At 41.0% G+C, this 18,226-nt stretch overlaps 2 protein-coding genes across 4 annotated transcripts in view; one reads left to right on the top strand and one right to left on the bottom strand.

Annotated features, from left to right (window-relative positions):
* Nucleotides 1-13,899, bottom strand: PRPF38A (pre-mRNA processing factor 38A). Its single transcript, XM_081816958.1, has 10 exons — nt 13,770-13,899; nt 11,854-12,013; nt 10,004-10,125; nt 7,805-7,890; nt 4,998-5,108; nt 2,283-2,395; nt 1,647-1,673; nt 1,436-1,533; nt 929-977; nt 1-400 (listed from the first exon to the last, which is right to left on the bottom strand). The coding sequence occupies exons 1-10, from the start codon at nt 13,897-13,899 to the stop codon at nt 358-360; spliced, it is 939 nt and encodes a 312-aa protein (XP_081673084.1). The 3' UTR covers nt 1-357.
* Nucleotides 13,900-13,983: 84 nt separating this feature from the next.
* Nucleotides 13,984-18,226, top strand: part of ORC1 (origin recognition complex subunit 1) — a 32,046-nt gene continuing 27,803 nt past the window's right edge. For 2 of the 3 annotated variants that reach the window (XM_081816941.1, XM_081816942.1), the window contains exons 1-3: nt 13,984-14,114; nt 14,243-14,373; nt 17,881-17,980. The gene's annotated coding sequence lies outside the window, so the exon portion shown is untranslated. The remainder of the gene's footprint in view (nt 14,115-14,242; nt 14,374-17,880; nt 17,981-18,226) is intronic. The other variant, XM_081816943.1, reaches the window with a different exon arrangement.

Below are 18,226 nucleotides of genomic sequence, written 5' to 3'. Positions count from 1 at the left end.
TGGGTGTATAAAATTTAATAACAAAAAGGTCAACAGCCAGCCACATCCTGTCCTTGTCATTCATCCTCTCCACCCCTCAAATCCTTTCTACCCTTATAAATTTGAGTATAGTCAAGGTTGGTTACACAACGGGGTCCAAAGCAGCCCTTGGGAAGCACTATCCCTCAAATGCGAAGTATGACTCAGAGAGATACAAAACTCAGCACCTCTTTCATTTAAGAAAAAGAAAAGTGGAGAAATATGGTTAAAAAGACCTAAAATATTCTCATAGCTGCCTGGGGAGTAGATCTTAAGCCCTCCACATAGATGCCTTCGGATCCACAGGTGGTCATTTGGACTAATACCAAACTGAGTCCATTACTCATTCCCTCTCCGGCTCTTCTTGTGGCTTTTCTTAGATCTGAAATGGTAACACATATAAACCATAATAAATTTAACAGCTGTTCAAGGAGCAAGGCAACGACTTTTGAGGAAGACGGGGTATGCTGATACTGATGGGGATAGAGAGGGGATACCCAATATTCATTAAATGTACTTGGTGTTCTGTCTTAGAGCAACACTGAGATATTACTATCCAAAATTTACCACTGAGGAAATGATCTCTGAGAGGTTAAGAGTGCACCTGACAGTGTACAGCATATAGCAATAATTTCTAATTAAAGTTTATCAAATGAAAGTGGCTTGTCCAGTGTCACTCAACTCAACCACAGATCTCCTGAGACCAAAGCTGCAATCCTACAAGGAAAAAACAAAACACAAAACAGATACAGAATTCTAGTAATTCTCAGGGCAATGGGCCAATTTTGTCCTATAAAAAAGGAAAATTCCTAAATATCCCCATCAAAACAAAAGTTCAGGTCTACCTTAGTTGTGTGATTGGGACTTTAATTTCTGAATAAAGAAAAAATTCTTAAAGGTCAATCCATACCTTTCAGGAGACTTTGAGTGGCTCCTGTGTCTATGACTACGGTGATGACCTGGGGAAGAAAAGGCCACTGCATGAGTATTATTCTACCCACCTACTCCCCCACTATCATTTTCACTTCCCCCAATCCCTTTCATTGGTGTGATGTTTTTTTGGCTTATGCTAGACACACCTCTTAGATCTGAACTGTGTGTGTGTTTATGGGGGAGTGTCAGAAAAACTGAACCTACTTCAAATGCATTCCAGGTTATGGCTAATTTTACAAACATCACATTGAGTATTTACCACTATGTAAGGTCTTATTCCTATAATTTCAGATGAAAAAAACTGAAGCTCATCCTCCTTTCACCAAAGCTTGTAAGAGAAAGTGAAGATGTGAACTCTTAAATTTTCATATTCTCATTTCCTTTTCTTTTAAGCCATAATATAGCCGGCTGTTGTGCTGGAGGAGGCTAAGCACTTACTGCATTTCTTTAAGACCACCAATAGCAAAAGGCCCAAATGCTATACCTGGGGACTTGGAGCGGGATCTGTGCCGTCTATCTCGAGATCTGCTGCGGTGACGTCTTGGGCTTTTGCTCCGATGCCTTTCTCGGCGAGGGGAGGGGCTGTGGAAATGATTGGTTAGATCCCTTTATCTGACATTGTACTCTCCACAACAGCAGCACGCCCCCCTCCTTCCAAGGCCCTATCTTTCATTACAAATCAACCGAAGGCCTACCTCCTCCTTTTAGGAGACCGACTCCGCCTATACAGAAAGAAAAAAGGAAGAACCTTAGTAGGTGCACTGCACTTGAAGATTCCAAAAACTGCCCCAGTTCTTCACCCCTTTCTGTTATCCATGATTCTTTGTCCTGTAACCTTTTATCAGCACCCTCCTACTCTAAGTCTGGGATCGGTCATGTGACCTGCTTTGGTCAATGGCGTATTTGCAGATGTGATACCAACAGATACTGGAAGGAAATTTGATGATTGAGCTGGTGTGCTCTTGAATTCTGCCACTGCCCTGAGAACATGCCTAACCCAGCCTAGAATGAGACACACATACACAAAGAGAAGAGATGAGTTGCCCCAGTCATCCTCATTAAAAGCCATCCTGTACTAGCCAGTATACAGTTGACCACAAAACAGGTGCATGAACTTAAACTGCCTATCCAAGCACAGCTTAAATCACTGACAGCAGACTAAATAAATGGTTATTGTCTGCCACGGACATTTTGCGGGTGGTGGTTTTATAGCAATTACTACATTGGGCAGACATTCTCCACAATCTGGACTTTTTCCTTCCCTGAAGTCCAAACTTCTATGCTACCATGCTTAAAGTCTCCCTGTAAGAGGCCAAAGACTAGGGGCTTACCTTCTGGGAGACCGGCTCCTACTCCTCCTATAGCGCAATGTGGGAGAACGACGGGGCTTGTCCAAGTCTCGGTAGCTTCTCCGGCGGTGATCAGGTGATGGTACTCTCTCCAACTGGAAAAGAAATGGACAGTAGGTCAGCGATGAGCACAGACTCACAGAGAACCATTTAGGGACAGTATATACACTCCCCTCCTTATCCTGTCCCAAATTCTACCTTCAAGTGACTTTAAACACAGTAAATACATAGATAACCCTAAGGACAAAAAGAACTACCAAAAAAAACCAACTGTTTCCAATAATCCCACCACTGTTCTAGTGTTGGTACCACTATTCTGGGACTATGTGAGAAGAGTGAGAGCTAAGTAATTATGCGTATCTCCTTAAGAAGCTAGATTTCCAATGTGAAAGATACAGATTTAAGATCAGTAAAATTAAGTATAAAGTGTACTTTTTTTTTTTTTTAAAGATTTTATTTATTTGACAGAGAGAGACACAGCGAGAGAGGGAACACAAGCAGGGGGAGTGGGAGAGGGAGAAGCAGGCTTCCTGCTGAGCAGGGAGCCTGATGCGGGGCTCGATCCCAGGACCCTGGGATCATGACCTGAGCCAAAGGCATACGCTTAACAACTGAGCCACCCAGGCGCCCCTAAAGTGTACTTTAATCTTTAAAATTTTCCTCTAGGTCTGCCAACTGTAAAGACCTAGAAACACTGACCAAACCATAGCAATGGGCATTTATAGTACCCAGGGTATGGTATCTAAATACCATTTTCCCTATAAATGAAACCAAGGGCTCCCTGGAAAAATGGCTAATTTCAGGTTGGGGGCAGAAGCTTACAAAACATGACCAGAACTTATCATATCAGAAGACAAGGCGCTGAGACCATGATGATTTTATCAGTCTCATGAGTCAAGTTGGGGGCCCCCCCCACTGACCAAAGAGGGGACAATTTCAGCATCAACAAGGACTAGGATGGTTTAAAACACATCCAATTTGCTTAAATCCATGAGTTTACAATGTTACCAAGGACAAAAGCTCATCATATTGGGAAGATACTATGGAGTCAACTCATTTTAAAAACTGAAAAAGAGAAATAAATAATCCAATATTTATCTTTTCTATATCAACTGTACCTATGAAAAATTAAATATTGATTTAGGAGACTTCTCTCTATAGCAGTGTTATAGGTAACAAATGATGAAAAAACAAAGAATATCACCATTTTACAACCCCCTCACAATGGGTCTAGGCAGAGATCATCTAGGCACAGTGGCTCCTAATATGACAAAAAGAGAGACAGCCTGACTTTGCTCACCCTGGGGCAGGGGGTACACACCAGTACCTGTGAAGTAGTGTTGCTCTACTCCAAAGCCTACAAAAACCTCAAATCCAACTGAGCCTCCAGATCTAAGAATTAGTTTACAGAAGATACAGGGACCATCGAACATGTTAAGTTGACCTCACAGGGACACAATCAGAAAAATACATATTGTAAAAATCTGTGTAGAATAATATGACTTGATTTATGGACCTTGTTTGAATGCTAATTGAAACTATTAAAAAATATAGGACAATTGGGGAAATGTGAATACTGAATATTTTTTAACTTCTTTCGAGTTTTACTTAAATTCTACTTAGTTGACATACAGTGTAATTTTAGTTTCAACAGTGAATATTTGATACTAGAAATTACTGTTGATGTGGGGTGACAGTGGTATGGTTAGGCCTTTTCTGAAATATGGATGAAATATATGATGGCTGTGATCTCTGTCAAGAAAATTGGTGTGGGGACAATTTGGTATAGAGATATAAAAGAAGTAAAAAAGAAGTATAGAGGCTAGACGATGGGCAAATGGAGACACATTCTCTCCACTTGGTAAGTGATTGAAATTTTCCATTATAAAAAGGAAAAACAGAATGCCTACTTTTGGTTCACTCACTACAAAAGAGCACCTCAGCCTTGCTTGCTTGGCTTTAAATTCATGAACTAACATTATGCTTCCTTTTGCACTCACCCTAAAGGGAGCCTACTGGCTCAGAGCTACACTTCCATTTACACTCAGTATCCATAAACCAGCACTTCTTATATTTCCCTCTAGATCCTTTCTGGATACATGTAGTAATAGTTTCAGATTCTTCTTTTCTAACCATATTATCATATACTTTTCATAACAGTTCTAATGGCTGTCTAATAGTCTGTTGAGTTGATGACAGTTTACCTGACTGCTCCGACAGCTAGGTTGCTTTCAGCTTTTCAGCATTTTAACTAGTAAATAACATGAGCATGCAGTAGGTTTTTTTTCCCCCTAAACTAGGCCTACTCCTTAGGATAGGTTCAACTATGAACAGTATTATTTTTGTTCCAAGTATTTATTTTAATAGCTACCAACTGTGAATATTCAATTATAATGTCCCAATACTATGCAAAGGGCTTTATATATATCATCTGATTTATTACTCATAATAATCCTAAGAGAAAGGTATTATTCTCCTTGCTTTACAAAGGAAAAGACTGATATTAATTTGCACAAGATTATGGAGAGCTGAGATACAAATCAAAGTCTAACTCCAATGCCCATACTCTTAATGATAAATACTGTATTTTTTGGTTAAAGAAAGTTAAAAATTGAAAACAAAACAAGGAAGGACCATTCCCCCATCCCCTCCCCATAATTATCCCTCCTTCAACCCTTAAGCTCCCAGGTGCCTGACCTTCTCATCCTCCTCTTCCTCCTCTTCACTGGACTCCACATCATCCATGTCCTCTTCTAGAGCACTGACCCGAGGCTCCAGCTGCTCAGCTTCCTCTAGCACATAACGTTTCTATAGAAAACATAATGAGAGTCAGGCGGCCTTGTTCTCTATGCCCTGAAGCCCCAACACTGGGCCTCTGGGATTGCCAGGAAAACTGGTGAGCAACAGCTGAGGCAGTATCATTTCAAAGACATGCTAGACAGTTCAAGATTTTCCTAAGGAATTTAACATACTTTTCATCTATACTCACTCTTACATCCCCCTGTAAATAGATAAATACAAAGTTGAAGGGAACAACTTCATTTTCTGTTGGCTCTATTCTCTGTAATCTTTTACTCTTAAGGTCACTAAAATATCAATCAGTATAGGTGTAGCCTTGAATAAAAATGGAGCTTCATCTACAAAGGCCAGTAAGTTCACAGTTGTAACTCTGGTGGCTGGTAGTTCCAAGACAGGTGTCAGAGCAAATCTACCCCAAGAGACCCACTGAGGCCCAGCCCAGTTTGGGGGATGAAGAGTGCCTTGGGTCCTGGTATGGAGTAGCACCAGCTCTACTTGACCTGGGATTTAGGGAACTGTCTAGTAGAGTCATGCATTTTGAACCAAGTACAGTATATAAACAATCCATCTCCTGGTTCCATTTTCTTTTGAGATGTGGCTTCGCTGGCTTACTGCATGATTAAGGACCTGCAAGGCAAAGAGGAGTTCAAAAATGCCAAATGGGACTGGCTGGGTCATGAGATCCCTTATCATTTTCTTGTGCCCAAGACATAAAAAATGTTGGACAGCCCTAGAATAAATAGTAACATTTAGCTTAGATCTCAGTTATCCCTAACAAAATTCTATAAAGGTTGGGAAAATGAGACAAAGATGCTGCTCTGTGAAGTCAATCCCTCATTAAAGAGCTCCTTGGAAAAAGGATCACCAGTTTGGGATCTAGGACTGCATCAGACAGGGCATCCCAAATTCCTAATGCTCACCAGACTCAGAAGTGACCAAAATCAATATATTAATTCATAGTATTTGTGTTTGATGAAATTAGAATTCATTTCAGAGCAGCTCCTTGCCAATGTCAGGGCACTGAAGTCCTTAATAAGAACAGCATTAGAGCAGAAGGGTAGTCTTAAGGGTAACTTCATTTAGGGCACAAAGAGGCCCACAACAGACCACACTTCTTGGTGATAAAATATACATCAGTCGGATTTCAATTTCTCAGTAAGGCATGTTTTATGGTCTTCTAGACTCTACGAAGACCATCTTATTTACACCAATAGGCTTGCTTAAAGCTGAATGGGCTTTTGAACCCTTAGCTACAAACTGATTGCACTTCAAAATAATCCATTTCTTACAGCATTTTTAAAAATGAGAGCAGCTAGTAATAATGATAGTTAACATAACCATAATGAAGTGTGAAAATTGGGCCCTGAAAGCAGATTTTCAGTTTTGAAATCTTACTCTCTTCACTACACAGTGTACAGTAGCCAATAAAGAATAGGAAAGATATACCACACTCATTTTCAGGATTTTTATTTTATAGATTCTTATAACTGGGTCATTGTGGAGAAGAGTTGATTCATTGCATTTAAATGTGAGCACTCATGTACCAACTACTTTTTATCCGGTTGATTTGCTGCCTCATCTGAACCATTTATCAGATATCTTTTTTTTTTTTTTTAAGACTCAGATATCTGCAATTCATTCTATTCCCTACTTTGAAATAATTATCATGCAATATATATTACTATGCTGAGTGAAGGAAAAAAAAGAAAGCATGTATTGTATTAATTCCAAAACACATCTATTATGACAGACAGCATATCAATGGTTGCTTAGGGGTGAGAGAGGAGGGAAGGAAGGGATTACACAGAAGGAAAAAAGGGAACTTTGGGGGTGGTATGTTCACTATTCTTGAGTGTGACAGTTTCAAGGGTGTATACATATGGCAAAACTTACCAAACTGCACACTTAATATGTAGTTTATGTCAATTATACCTTAATAAAGCCATTTAAAAGAAAAAAAAAAAAACCTTTGTTCAAATGAAATCTCACTCTCAAGCCCAATATGTAATTTAGAGAAAAAAGGAGCTACTCTGGTTGGAATATGTGGGGCTGTCTCCTCTTACTCCTCTCAGCAGCCTTAAAACAGTCCCACAGAGTAGTTTAAAGACCACTGGAGTGGCCTAATTTCCCCATTTTATAGATGGGAAAATAAAACCAGGTTCCATAGCTAGTCAGCTATAACAAGAGAAACTTAATCTCTTAATTCCCTGCTTCGTCATCTCTCCATTATAGATCATTCCCTTTCTCTTTAGGCAACCTACTGTATCTGTTTTCCCTTTGTATTTTATTAACAGTAGTTCTAAAATAATACTCTGCAAAACCCATTCCTGAAAGGTGCTTCATGGATAATCATTTATCACTAGGAAAAGGAGCAGGGTTATAAAGGTGACATTTAAGGGGTTAAGATCTCAGTCTACCACTCCTGACCCTCCTTTTATCTGTTTTACATCCTACAATTTCCTTCATATATCATTTTAAAGAAGAAAGTCTTCCTGTTTTACTCACTTTTAAAGCCCTACCCTTCAAATACTTTATGTTTTCCTCTCCCAATCCCCTTTTTCATACATATGAAGACTAGTTATTAAGATGAGGACCCCTGAGATCCATGGGCTTCAGTGTTTTATTGTGTATGTGTACTTGTCTGTCTCCCTTGTCTTGGGGAGAGAAGGGCAACTCTGATAAGAGACGTCTCCTTTATCTCTTACCTGTAGCCGGGGTAGAATGATATCACAGACTCTCTCACTGTGCAGCAGTTCATCAATAAACTCATCCACATGCATCAGTTCAAACTCTGAAAGAACAATCATAAGCTCAGGCAACTTGGAAATAAATTTATATAGCCAACAAGTAAAAGAAGTGTAAGACTCTATACGTAAAATATCTATATGTAAAAAGTACTTGGTATACAAAGTGTGAATCCTCTGCAGCCTCCCTTCCCTGCACATTTGCTAGTAAAGCCATTCAGTGTGGCAGTTACAGAGAAGGGATTATTGACAGACCTGAGCTCAAACTACAGCCATTCATAGCCTTGTCATCATCACTTCATTCATTCAGCTCACCTTTACTGAGGCCATCTATGTGCCAGGCCTCTTCTTGGAGCTGGGGATAAAGGGATGAATGAAGCTGTCCCAATTAGCAGGAGACACAACACAAAAGCAAGCACAAACAGTTCTGAATTGTATAGGGGTGATGTTCTTTTTTTTTTTTTCTTTTAAGATTTTATTAGCACACAGGAGAGAGCATGAGCGGGGGGAGGGGTAGAGAGAGAGGGAGAAGCAAACTCCCTGCTGAGCAGGGAGCCTGATGCAGGACTTGATCCCAGGACCCAGGGATCATGACCTGAGCTGAAGGCAGACGCTTAACCGACTGAGCCACCCAGGTGCCCAGGGGTGATGTTCTTGAACAGATCATATAACTCAAGTACAATTTCTCATGTGAACCATGTTTCTAAATATAGAGCATGTATCTTATATGGTAAATAAAGTAATAGCTTTTCAGAATTTTTAAAGTAAACCTTAGTTCAGTGGTTCTCAAACAGGGGTTAACTTTGCCACCCACAACTAGTGGGGATGCTACTGTCATCTAGTGGGTAGAGGCCAGGGATACAGCTAAATATCCTACAATGAGCTGGACAGCTTCCCACAACAAAGAATCATCTGGATCAAACTGTCAATAGGTTGAAAAACCCCATCTTAGTTTAACATAATATAAACATAAATAAGGAATTCCATGATGCCCATGACCATCTTGTTCACCATGTTATTTCCAGTACAAAGGACAGTACCTGGCATGACACTGGCACTTAATTATTTATTTATTCAATAAACTAGTAAGTTAATAAAAGTTTACAGTAAAATACCAAATTCTTGACTTTCTTCTGCTTAATGTTACATGTAGAGGTAAAAGGCAAATGTTACTAATCTTCTGTTACGACACTAAGTGAGAAGAAAAAGGTTTTTACTGCATTACCCTGAATCCCCCTCTACCACAAAAAAATACCTTTGTAAAATGTATGGAGCTGCCCCCTTTGGATATACTTACTATTTTTCAGTGGGATTCCTACGTAAGTATGAGTACGCTTAATCTATACTGCAGTGTGAAGTATAGTGTTAGAGAAGAGGCCATTAAAAATAATTGTGATGGGGCGCCTGGGTGGCTCAGTCGTTAAGCGTCTGCCTTCGGCTCAGGTCATGATCCCAGGGTCCTGGGATCGAGTCCCACATCGGGCTCCCTGCTCGGCAGGAAGCCTGCTTCTCGCTCTCCCACTCCCCCTGCTTGTGTTCCTGCTCTCGCTATCTCTCTCTCTCTGTCAAATAAATAAATAAAATCTTTAAAAAATAAAAAAAATAAAAATAAAAATAATTGTGATGATGTAATATACAGAAAACTTTGTGAGGTTTGGGGAATGTTTTTTCAGAGGTCATTCTGGAGGTAGGTCATATGGGATGGAGCACATGTGGAGGGAGCACATGATGCAAGGCTGGGACCGACATAAGATGCAGTTGGAGGGGCGCCTGGGTGGTTCAGTCGTTAAGCGTCTGCCTTCGGCTCAGGTCATGATCCCGGGGTCCTGGGATCGAGCCCCGCATCGGGCCCCCTGCTCAGCAGGGAGTCTGCTTCTCCCTCTCCCACTCCCCCTGCTTGTGTTCCCTCTCTGTGTGAAATAAATAAATAAAAAATCTTAAAAAAAAAAAAAGATACAGTTGGAAAGGTAGGTAGACTGGGTAAGGCCAACAGGAAGCTAGGAGTCTAATGGAGTACTCCATGCAGGAGGTGGAGAAACTGAAATGAAGACAGTAACAACAAGGATGAAGAGCATTCACAATGTATGTTACAATGTGAAAGTAGAGATATTGGTGAACTGGTTCAGGGAGGAAGGTCCAAACACTTGGTACCATACTCACCCCCATTTCTGTTCTGGCTCTTGATTTTTCGATAGTCGTTGTAGAGAGGCTCTAAGTACTTGTAGCAATCAATTGCAGTGCCTGTCAGCCTCATGTAAAGTGCTCCCAACATACGGACATATCTGACAAATAGAGAACAGTGAAACAATAGGCCATCCTAAAAAGTTCTTAATCTTGAGTTTCACAGCTGGCTTTTCTCAGGACAGTAGTGGATGTACAAGTTCTTTCTCTTCTTTGGCAGATGAAAGAACTGCAATTTTAGAGGCAACATGGGGCAGCAGAAGGGTAAAATATGAAGACCTGGTTACAAGTTCCCATTCTATCACTTACTGGCTGCAGGAACTTGGGACATGTTGATCAACTTTCAGAGTCTATTATATCATTTATAACATGAAGACAGAATCTATTTACCTCATAGGATTACTGTAAGAATCAAATGAGATACCGAATTTAACAATAACCTATATGTTTACTAAAAATACAAGAAATAATATATATATAGAGATGTGAATATATAAATTGTTGCTAGGTAGCACAGAGTACTGGTTCTGGAAAAAAGTCAAAGTCCTCTGGGTTACAATTCTGATTCCATTACTTACTGGCTTTGTTACATTAGGCAAATTACTTGCTTTCTCAATCCTTGTAAAATGGAGATAATAGTGCCTAATTTGCTGGCTTGGTTTATTTAGTGAGAAACGTGTGTAAAGTGCTAAGCATAGCATACAGCACATATAAGTGCCTAATAAAAGCTATTTTCTAGCTGTTAACGTTTTGTAAGATTCCTTTTTCTTTTCTCCTATATCCGACTACCCACTCAAATTCTTCACTTGGAATAACTAGTAGGCATTTGAAACTCAACAGTTTCTTTATATGACAAACAGAATGGAGTAGAAAATAATCTGAACACTGAAGCCAGCTTTGCCATTTACTAGCTGTTTGACCTTGAAATTAATCTGTCCCTAAGTTTCCTCCCCTGTGTAACAGGGATAATAATTTTGCAGGGTTAGGGCGCCTGGGTGGCGCAGTCGTTAAGCGTCTGCCTTCGGCTCAGGTCATGATCCCAGAGTCCTGGGATCGAGCCCGGCATCGGGCTCCCTGCTCCGTGGGAAGCCTGCTTCTCCTTCTCCCACTCCCCCTGCTTGTGTTCCCTCTCTCGCTGTGTCTCTCTCTGTCAAATAAATAAATAAAATCTTAAAAAAAAAAAATTTTTTTTGCAGGGTTGTCGTGAAGGTTAAATAAATTATTATATGTAAATGCCTTAGAGGGTGGCACATAATAAGCTACTATATCTGTCTCCTACACTTGTCTGTGAACTCCCTGAGAATGAATAAAATAATATGAGCAGCTGATATTTTGGGGGTATTTACCATGCAACAGGCACTGTGTTGTGAGATATACAGCACTATCTTCTTTAACCGTCACATCAGTCTTGAATTGGTATCATCATCTCCATTTTACAAGTAAAGAAAGTAACGCTCACAAAATGTAGTAACTTCTCCAAGGTCACAATAAGTCTGAACATGACTAGACATGAGTCTGGACATGAACCTCCATCTACACCAAAGTTTTCCTGCTTATCTACCGCATTATGTAGTTTTCTTCATCTTTGAGCATCCAGTGCTACCAACATACGAGGTACTCACTTCTGCTTGATATATGTTCAGTGAATTTGTGAAATGCTTTTTGGGCACGAGGGGTAGTTACCAGGGCTGAGAATGTGAAGGAGAAGATCAATATAATCAGAACAGACAAAATAACAAGATACACTGCTTTCACTTCTCTTAACCAAAGCCAAATTCTGGACCACTGAAATTGAAGCTTTTATATTAGCGAGTCAACATTTCACTCACTTGAAATCTTCATTTTTGATAAACTCTACAATGATATCCTTCTCAGGTTGAATTTGAAGCATCTTCAAGGTCAAACACAGAAAGGGAGTTGGCTTTATGTTGCCACCATAGACACCACCCACAAACCTCAACTCCATGGCTTTATCGACTACAAGTTCAGCTAAAAAAAAGCAAAAACAAAAACAAAGTGGCATCTCAGACATATTAGGAGCAAGCTTTTCCCAGTTTGAAGTGGAGATAAGCTAGTTCAAGGTTTGGTGCTCCTGAATACTAATTGACAGTTTAATATGAGAAGAACAATTGTGTATTAATAGTAAAAATAATAATAGCAGCCAATATACACTGAAAGGTGACTATATGCCAGGTACTCTGCTAAGCATGTCATACTACCTCATTTAATCTTCACAATTAGCCATGAAGTTCCTGCACTGAGGCTGTTTTCAGCTAAGGAAAATGAAGGCTAAGAAAGGTTAAGTGACTTGCTCAGGGTCCACAGCCAGAGGAGCAAGCCTGGATTTACATGTAAGCAGTCTTAACTTCAGAGTCCATGCCTGTCACCATTATGTTTGGAGAAAAACAGCCAGATTCCGAGTGAAAAGAAACAGTAACAGCAAACGAATCAATAGCTACATACCCTTGAGCAAATGTTATCTACAGAATGGGGATAATAACCTTCCACAATTGTTTTCAAAAGCAAACACTAGCTGTGTGAACTCTAGGGCAAGTCATTTTACCTTACTTCTTTTTTAGACTATCAGTACAAATCTGAATAATAAAGGTACAAAGTTTCAGGGCTATAGTGAGAGTCAAACTTATAGCCAGGTGCTAAATACTGGAGATGTAGGTAGAGGGATAAAGAAGGACAAAATAACTACACTTACAGAGTTTACAGACTGGCAAGGCAGAAAGCATTGAAAAATAATTGAAAGTGTGATGAATAGTTGAAATAAGATGCAGAATGCAATACAATTATACAGCAAGGGAACATAATCTAGCATTGGAGGGAAAAGGTCATGAGTTCACTTCTGGACATACTGAGTTGGCATGTCTTGGAATTAGAGATTTAGATCTCAGAGAGAGATCTGGGCTGGAGAGAGAAATCTGAAGGCATCTACATATAAGATGTAACTGTAGTGTGGAGATCATCCAAGGAGAGAACTGTATGTAATGAGAAAAGGTCCCAAAATTTATCCAAAATTTAACAGTGACTCAGAGAGAAACAATATGACGTGTCCATGGACACACAGCTAATGGTGGTGGCAACAACAATAATGGCACAGAGTAGTTAACAGTGGTAACAACTAGCACCACCACAACTGCTGAATGCATCTTAAAATATATACCTGTAACCATACCAAATACTTTTTATACATTATTGCATTTAATCCTTAGAGCAACCCTTTGGGGTGGGCATTATGATACTCGTTTTACAGTAGAGGACGACATGGTTCACTGGGGTAAAAGAGCTACTAAAATGAGAAGCCAGAAATCAAAGATTTAAAGACTACCTGGAAGCCTTCTCTGAAGGACTGGTATTTGTATTAGGACCCGAACGTGGAAATAGTGCAAATGGTCCAGATTTAGGGATAGTAATACCCTGAATTGGGTTTCAGGTATGTTAAAGTTCCTTTAAGAACTTCAGACTCCCTGAGCTTAACAGTGTTTGAGAACTCAGCAGATTATATTAAACATGGTAACACCCAGAGAACCCAACACATCCACCCTTCGGAATAAGGCTGTAGCAGATTCATGTGTCCCCAAAGCCCAACACAAAACTAGGCACATAGTAGGTGCTCAAATTTTTCTGAATGACAGATTCCCCTCCAGTCTCACGCCCGGGGACCAGTCCCACCGACGCCCAGTCAGGAGAACTGGGCTACAAGGCGGGGGGAGGGGGTCCGCGCGCTGCCGCTCACCCGTCAGTCCAAAACACTCCTCTTTCCAGTACTTGGACTCATAGATTCGCGTCCGAATTATCTTCTCCACCAGATACTGAGGATTGGTGCCGTGGATACTGTGCGCATCCTTCACTGTACGGTTCGCCATTTTAGAACGCCTTCAGTTCTATTTCCGTCGGGTCCTTTAATGCGTCACATCCAGGTTAAAAAAAAAAAATCTGAGAGGGACGGTGAAGGATGGAGGAAGTCTCTCTAAAGAGCTCAGGCCACCATCTTGGTACCCGGAATGCGGCAAGGAAAGGAACTTCTTCCGCGAACTGCGTCGCTGACCGAATCAATGATGGCCGCTACACGTTGGCGGACGTACGACGTGCATCCCCTCCTGGGTGGGCGGGGCTGAAGGGCTGGCTGGTGACGGAACGTGGGGACAGCCTGGGGGCGGAGCCACGACGTTTGGCGCGAAAATTTCTTTTCTCCACCTTCTTTCCTAGCTAGGCGCCCGCTTTGGCTCTGGCGTGCGGCCAGTGGCTGTAAGAGGAGTCCAGCTGGGACAGGTTAGAGTTGCTGCGGCTCCACGAACTCTTGGAGCTGAGACGGTGGGAACAGAGGGCTTCGGCGCCCGGTGAGTGTGGCATTCCGGGGCTGGAGGGGGATCTCGGCCGGGGAGACTGGAGAAGTTCTCTGTGGACTCAGTCATTGATTCATTCAGCAGATTATTTGCAAAGCGCCTGTTAAGTACCACTGTTCTAAGCCCATTAGGAGCATTTTTCTTTTCCACATCCCGATTTGTAAAAGGCTTCCCGCTCCGCCAGGGACTGAGAGTTTGCAGTTGGGGAAACCGGAAGCCAACAGCAAAGAAGCGTGAGCCTTCTTGCCCTCAGCGCCCTGAGAGTCTCATTAATGATCCTAACCATCCCTCCTATTTGCTTTGCCCTTGGGAAGCTTTTCCATCTTTTCCTTCTTTTCCTTCTTTGAGGCGTCGTGAACCAAGCACCACAGGGAAGGCAGAACAGCATAAGTTATTACCCCATTTTACGGATGTAACAATTGAGCCCAGAGAGCCTTGTCTAGGTCGCTTTTTGTGAATAAGAGGCCTGGCTCCCACCCAAGCTTCCCGCCCCAGGTGAGCTGCTCTTAACTGCGGGACTCTCATCCACCTTTCTAGGAGCGAATGGCATGTCTTCTACTTCCTTTAGTCTAAACCCAGAGTAGAAGCGCCTTCTGATTTTCATAGTTGGAAAAAGCACTGGACTTAGAAGCATGAGATGTGAGATTCTTATCCTGGGCTATGAAACTGCGATGATTAGATATGTCAGTTTTCGATTTTAGTAGTCTGTAAAAATGGTACCCTCTTCCCTGCTGTTAATTGGGTACTTGTGAATGCCAGCGGAGGTTTCTGATGTGAGAGCACGGTTTACCAAGTCTTTCTGCAACCGTTTTTAACGAGACAGGGCAATATGTGAATGTTAAAAGGTTTATGAATTCCCTGAAATTAAGTGCAAAATTTTGTGTGAATTGTATGCGAGTTTCCCAACATTCCTCAAATTTTTTTTTTAAAGATCCACTGTCTCTTACAAATAAATGCAAGGGATTAAGGGAGTGAGGAAGTGAATTTGCCATTTTGCATTTTCTCACTTAATCCAAGAATAGTGCGTGGCATACAGTGGGTGATTAATATATATTGGTTGAATAAAAGGAAGATTCTATTATTATATCCATTTTGTGGGTAAGGAAATTGAGGTCCATTTGATTTCCCAGTTAGTGGCTGGGAAGCCTGGCTTACTGTAGTAAGCTCACCAGAAGCAAGTTCTCTCAGGCATATATTAACATTATCCGCTTTCACACAGGTGTTGTAAGGTTTAGAGTCATTGGAATCCCGGCTGCTCAGGGTTCGAATTAAGGCTGTACCATCTTGTGTAACATTGGGACAAGTTAATCATTTTGAAGTGCTAATAGCACTTACCTTTCATTTAGCAAATATTTATTATTGAGAGGTGTTGTGCACTTAGTATGTACTAGCATTGTGCTAGGATTATTTTGAGGATTAAATGAGATAAATGTATAGAGTTTTGGCTCCACCTTCTGTCGTATTGACTCAATACATACCTGCTATCATTTTTACCGCAACTCCCTTATATTTTCCTTGGGTGTGGCACCCTGCACTGGGTGGTGTGTATGTTCCAGAGTTCTGGTATCTGCAACAATTAAGAGCCTGTGGTGGTTATCTCCTAGGAGCCAAAGCCTTTGCTCCACCAAGTCAGGCCTGCCTTTCCACCCCATTCATTGTCCTTCTTGGGTAATCTCTCTGCTAATGGTGGGTGAGATGAAATGCTGGGTGGAAGGTAAGAAAGTGGAGTAACAGTACAAAGAGGCTTGACATCCTTATGCTGCCTCTGTGGAAGGATTCTTGATTAATTTTTTGAACTTTTCATTGAAAAATAACTATACCGACAAGTGCACTTACCATAAATGTACAGGTCAAGGAATTTTCTTCAAGAGAACATAACTGTGTAACCAGCTTCCAGATCAAGAAACTTGACCAGCATCCCAGAAACATGTCCCTTCCCCACTGTGTTCTCTTTCAGTCACTTAGGTTACCTTCTGTTCTGACTTATAACACCATGGGTTACTTTTAACCTATTTTTAAGCTTTATATGAATGAAATCAATATAGTATGATTTCTTTTGGTGTCTGATTTCTTTCACTCACTGTTAATTTTTTGAGATTTTCACCATATGTGCAGTTGTAGTTGGTTTAATTTCATTGCTGTATAGTGCTGCTATGAACATTTTGGTTCATGTCTTGATGGTATGTATGTTTTTATGTTGGGTGTATTGTGTTGGAATTGCTGAGTCATAGGATGTGCAGCTTTAGTAGATACAGCCCATTTTTCAAAGTGGTTTTACCAATTTACATGCCTTCCAGCAGTGTATGAGGGTTCTAGTTGTTCTATGTCTTTACCACACTTGATACTGTCCTAATGATTTTTTTTTTTTAAGATTTTTATTTATTCATTTGACAGAAAGAGAGAGCACAAGCAGGGGGAGGGGCAGAAGGAGAGGGAGAAGCAGGCTCCCGGCTGAGCCCAGTGATCCCAGGACCCTGGGATCATGAGCTGAGCCGAAGGCAGATGCTTAACCTACTGAGCCACCCAGGCGCCCCTGTCCTAATGACTTTTAAAACCAGTTTGTTTTTCATTCATTCATTCACCTATTTTATGCCAAGTCCTAACCTAAGCTGTGGGAATGCAGTTATGAACAAGATAGATAAGGTCCCAAGATCCATGCTTTTTGGAAGTTAACATTCTAATGTAGGAAGTACAATAAATAAGAAAGTAATATAATGCTTATTGCTTTTGATCATAGGGTGGTATAATGGAATATGACCCTGAGGGACAGTATAAGGTGGTGGGAGGGTAAATTTCCATTGGGTATCAGTGAAGGCCTATCTGAGAAAGTTTTATTGGGGCTGAGACCCGAGCCATCCCTGAAAAGATATGCAAGAAGAGAGAACAGGGTGTATTAAGTCTGAGGGCACCAACAACCTTGGTCTGGAGGTTTGGAAAACCAGGCCTGGAGCAGAGTGATAGACCAGAGTGAGGCAGTTTTTATGTCCAAGCCCAGATAGTCTTGCAGTATCCCTGATTGCTCAGCCTAGGGTAAATCACTCACCCTTGTGCATATGTGTCCATGTACTGGTCTCATTGAACACAGCTCATGATCTCCTAGAAAGGGAATGTTAAATTTTATCTTGGGTTGGTTTTTGAAGGAGGATGCCTGCTTTAGTAAGATTAAATAACTTCTGGATTTAAAAGATTTGAGAGCATGGATTTTTTTTTCCCCGTCTTAGGTATACATGAGTACCTTTTAAGTATGGCGGTAGTCCTTCTGTTTGCCAATTTGGGGTTTGAAAAAATGAAATTATTGTTTCAGTATAGTCAACTGTCATAGTCAAAGTGACAAATCAGGCCATTTGTCCTACAATTAGATTATTCAGGAATTGTAGACAGTTTTCTGGGAGATAGCCAATTTGCTACAAAGCACTCTTAAGTGATATTCCAGTTCTTTTTAAAATGGCAGTTTAGTGAGTAATTGACTTGCATCTTTTGTCCTCTCTGTTCTCTCGGTAGCCTATTTTGCTTGATTACATTGTGGAAAGGTGAAAAATTGCAAGTTTACTTCTGACAGTACCGTGTTAGATCATCCATTAAAAGGAATATCTATTGTAAGGTAAGTTAGTGTTATGTATTTCCTCGAACACTTACTGAGATTCAAACACTTTTTTTTTTTTTTAAAGATTTTATTTATTTATTTGAGAGAGAGAGAATGAGAGACAGAGAGCATGAGAGGGAGGAGGGTCAGAGGGAGAAGCAGACTCCCTGCCGAGCAGGGAGCCCGATGCGGGACTCGATCCCGGGACTCCAGGATCATGACCTGAGCCGAAGGCAGTCGCTTAACCAACTGAGCCACCCAGGC

Source organism: Leptonychotes weddellii, chromosome 4 (assembly GCF_054177405.1).
Source record: "Leptonychotes weddellii isolate Sample4059 chromosome 4, ASM5417740v2, whole genome shotgun sequence".
In the NCBI taxonomy this organism is placed as follows: Eukaryota; Metazoa; Chordata; class Mammalia; order Carnivora; family Phocidae; genus Leptonychotes; species Leptonychotes weddellii.
This window is presented reverse-complemented; position numbering and strand designations above follow the sequence as displayed.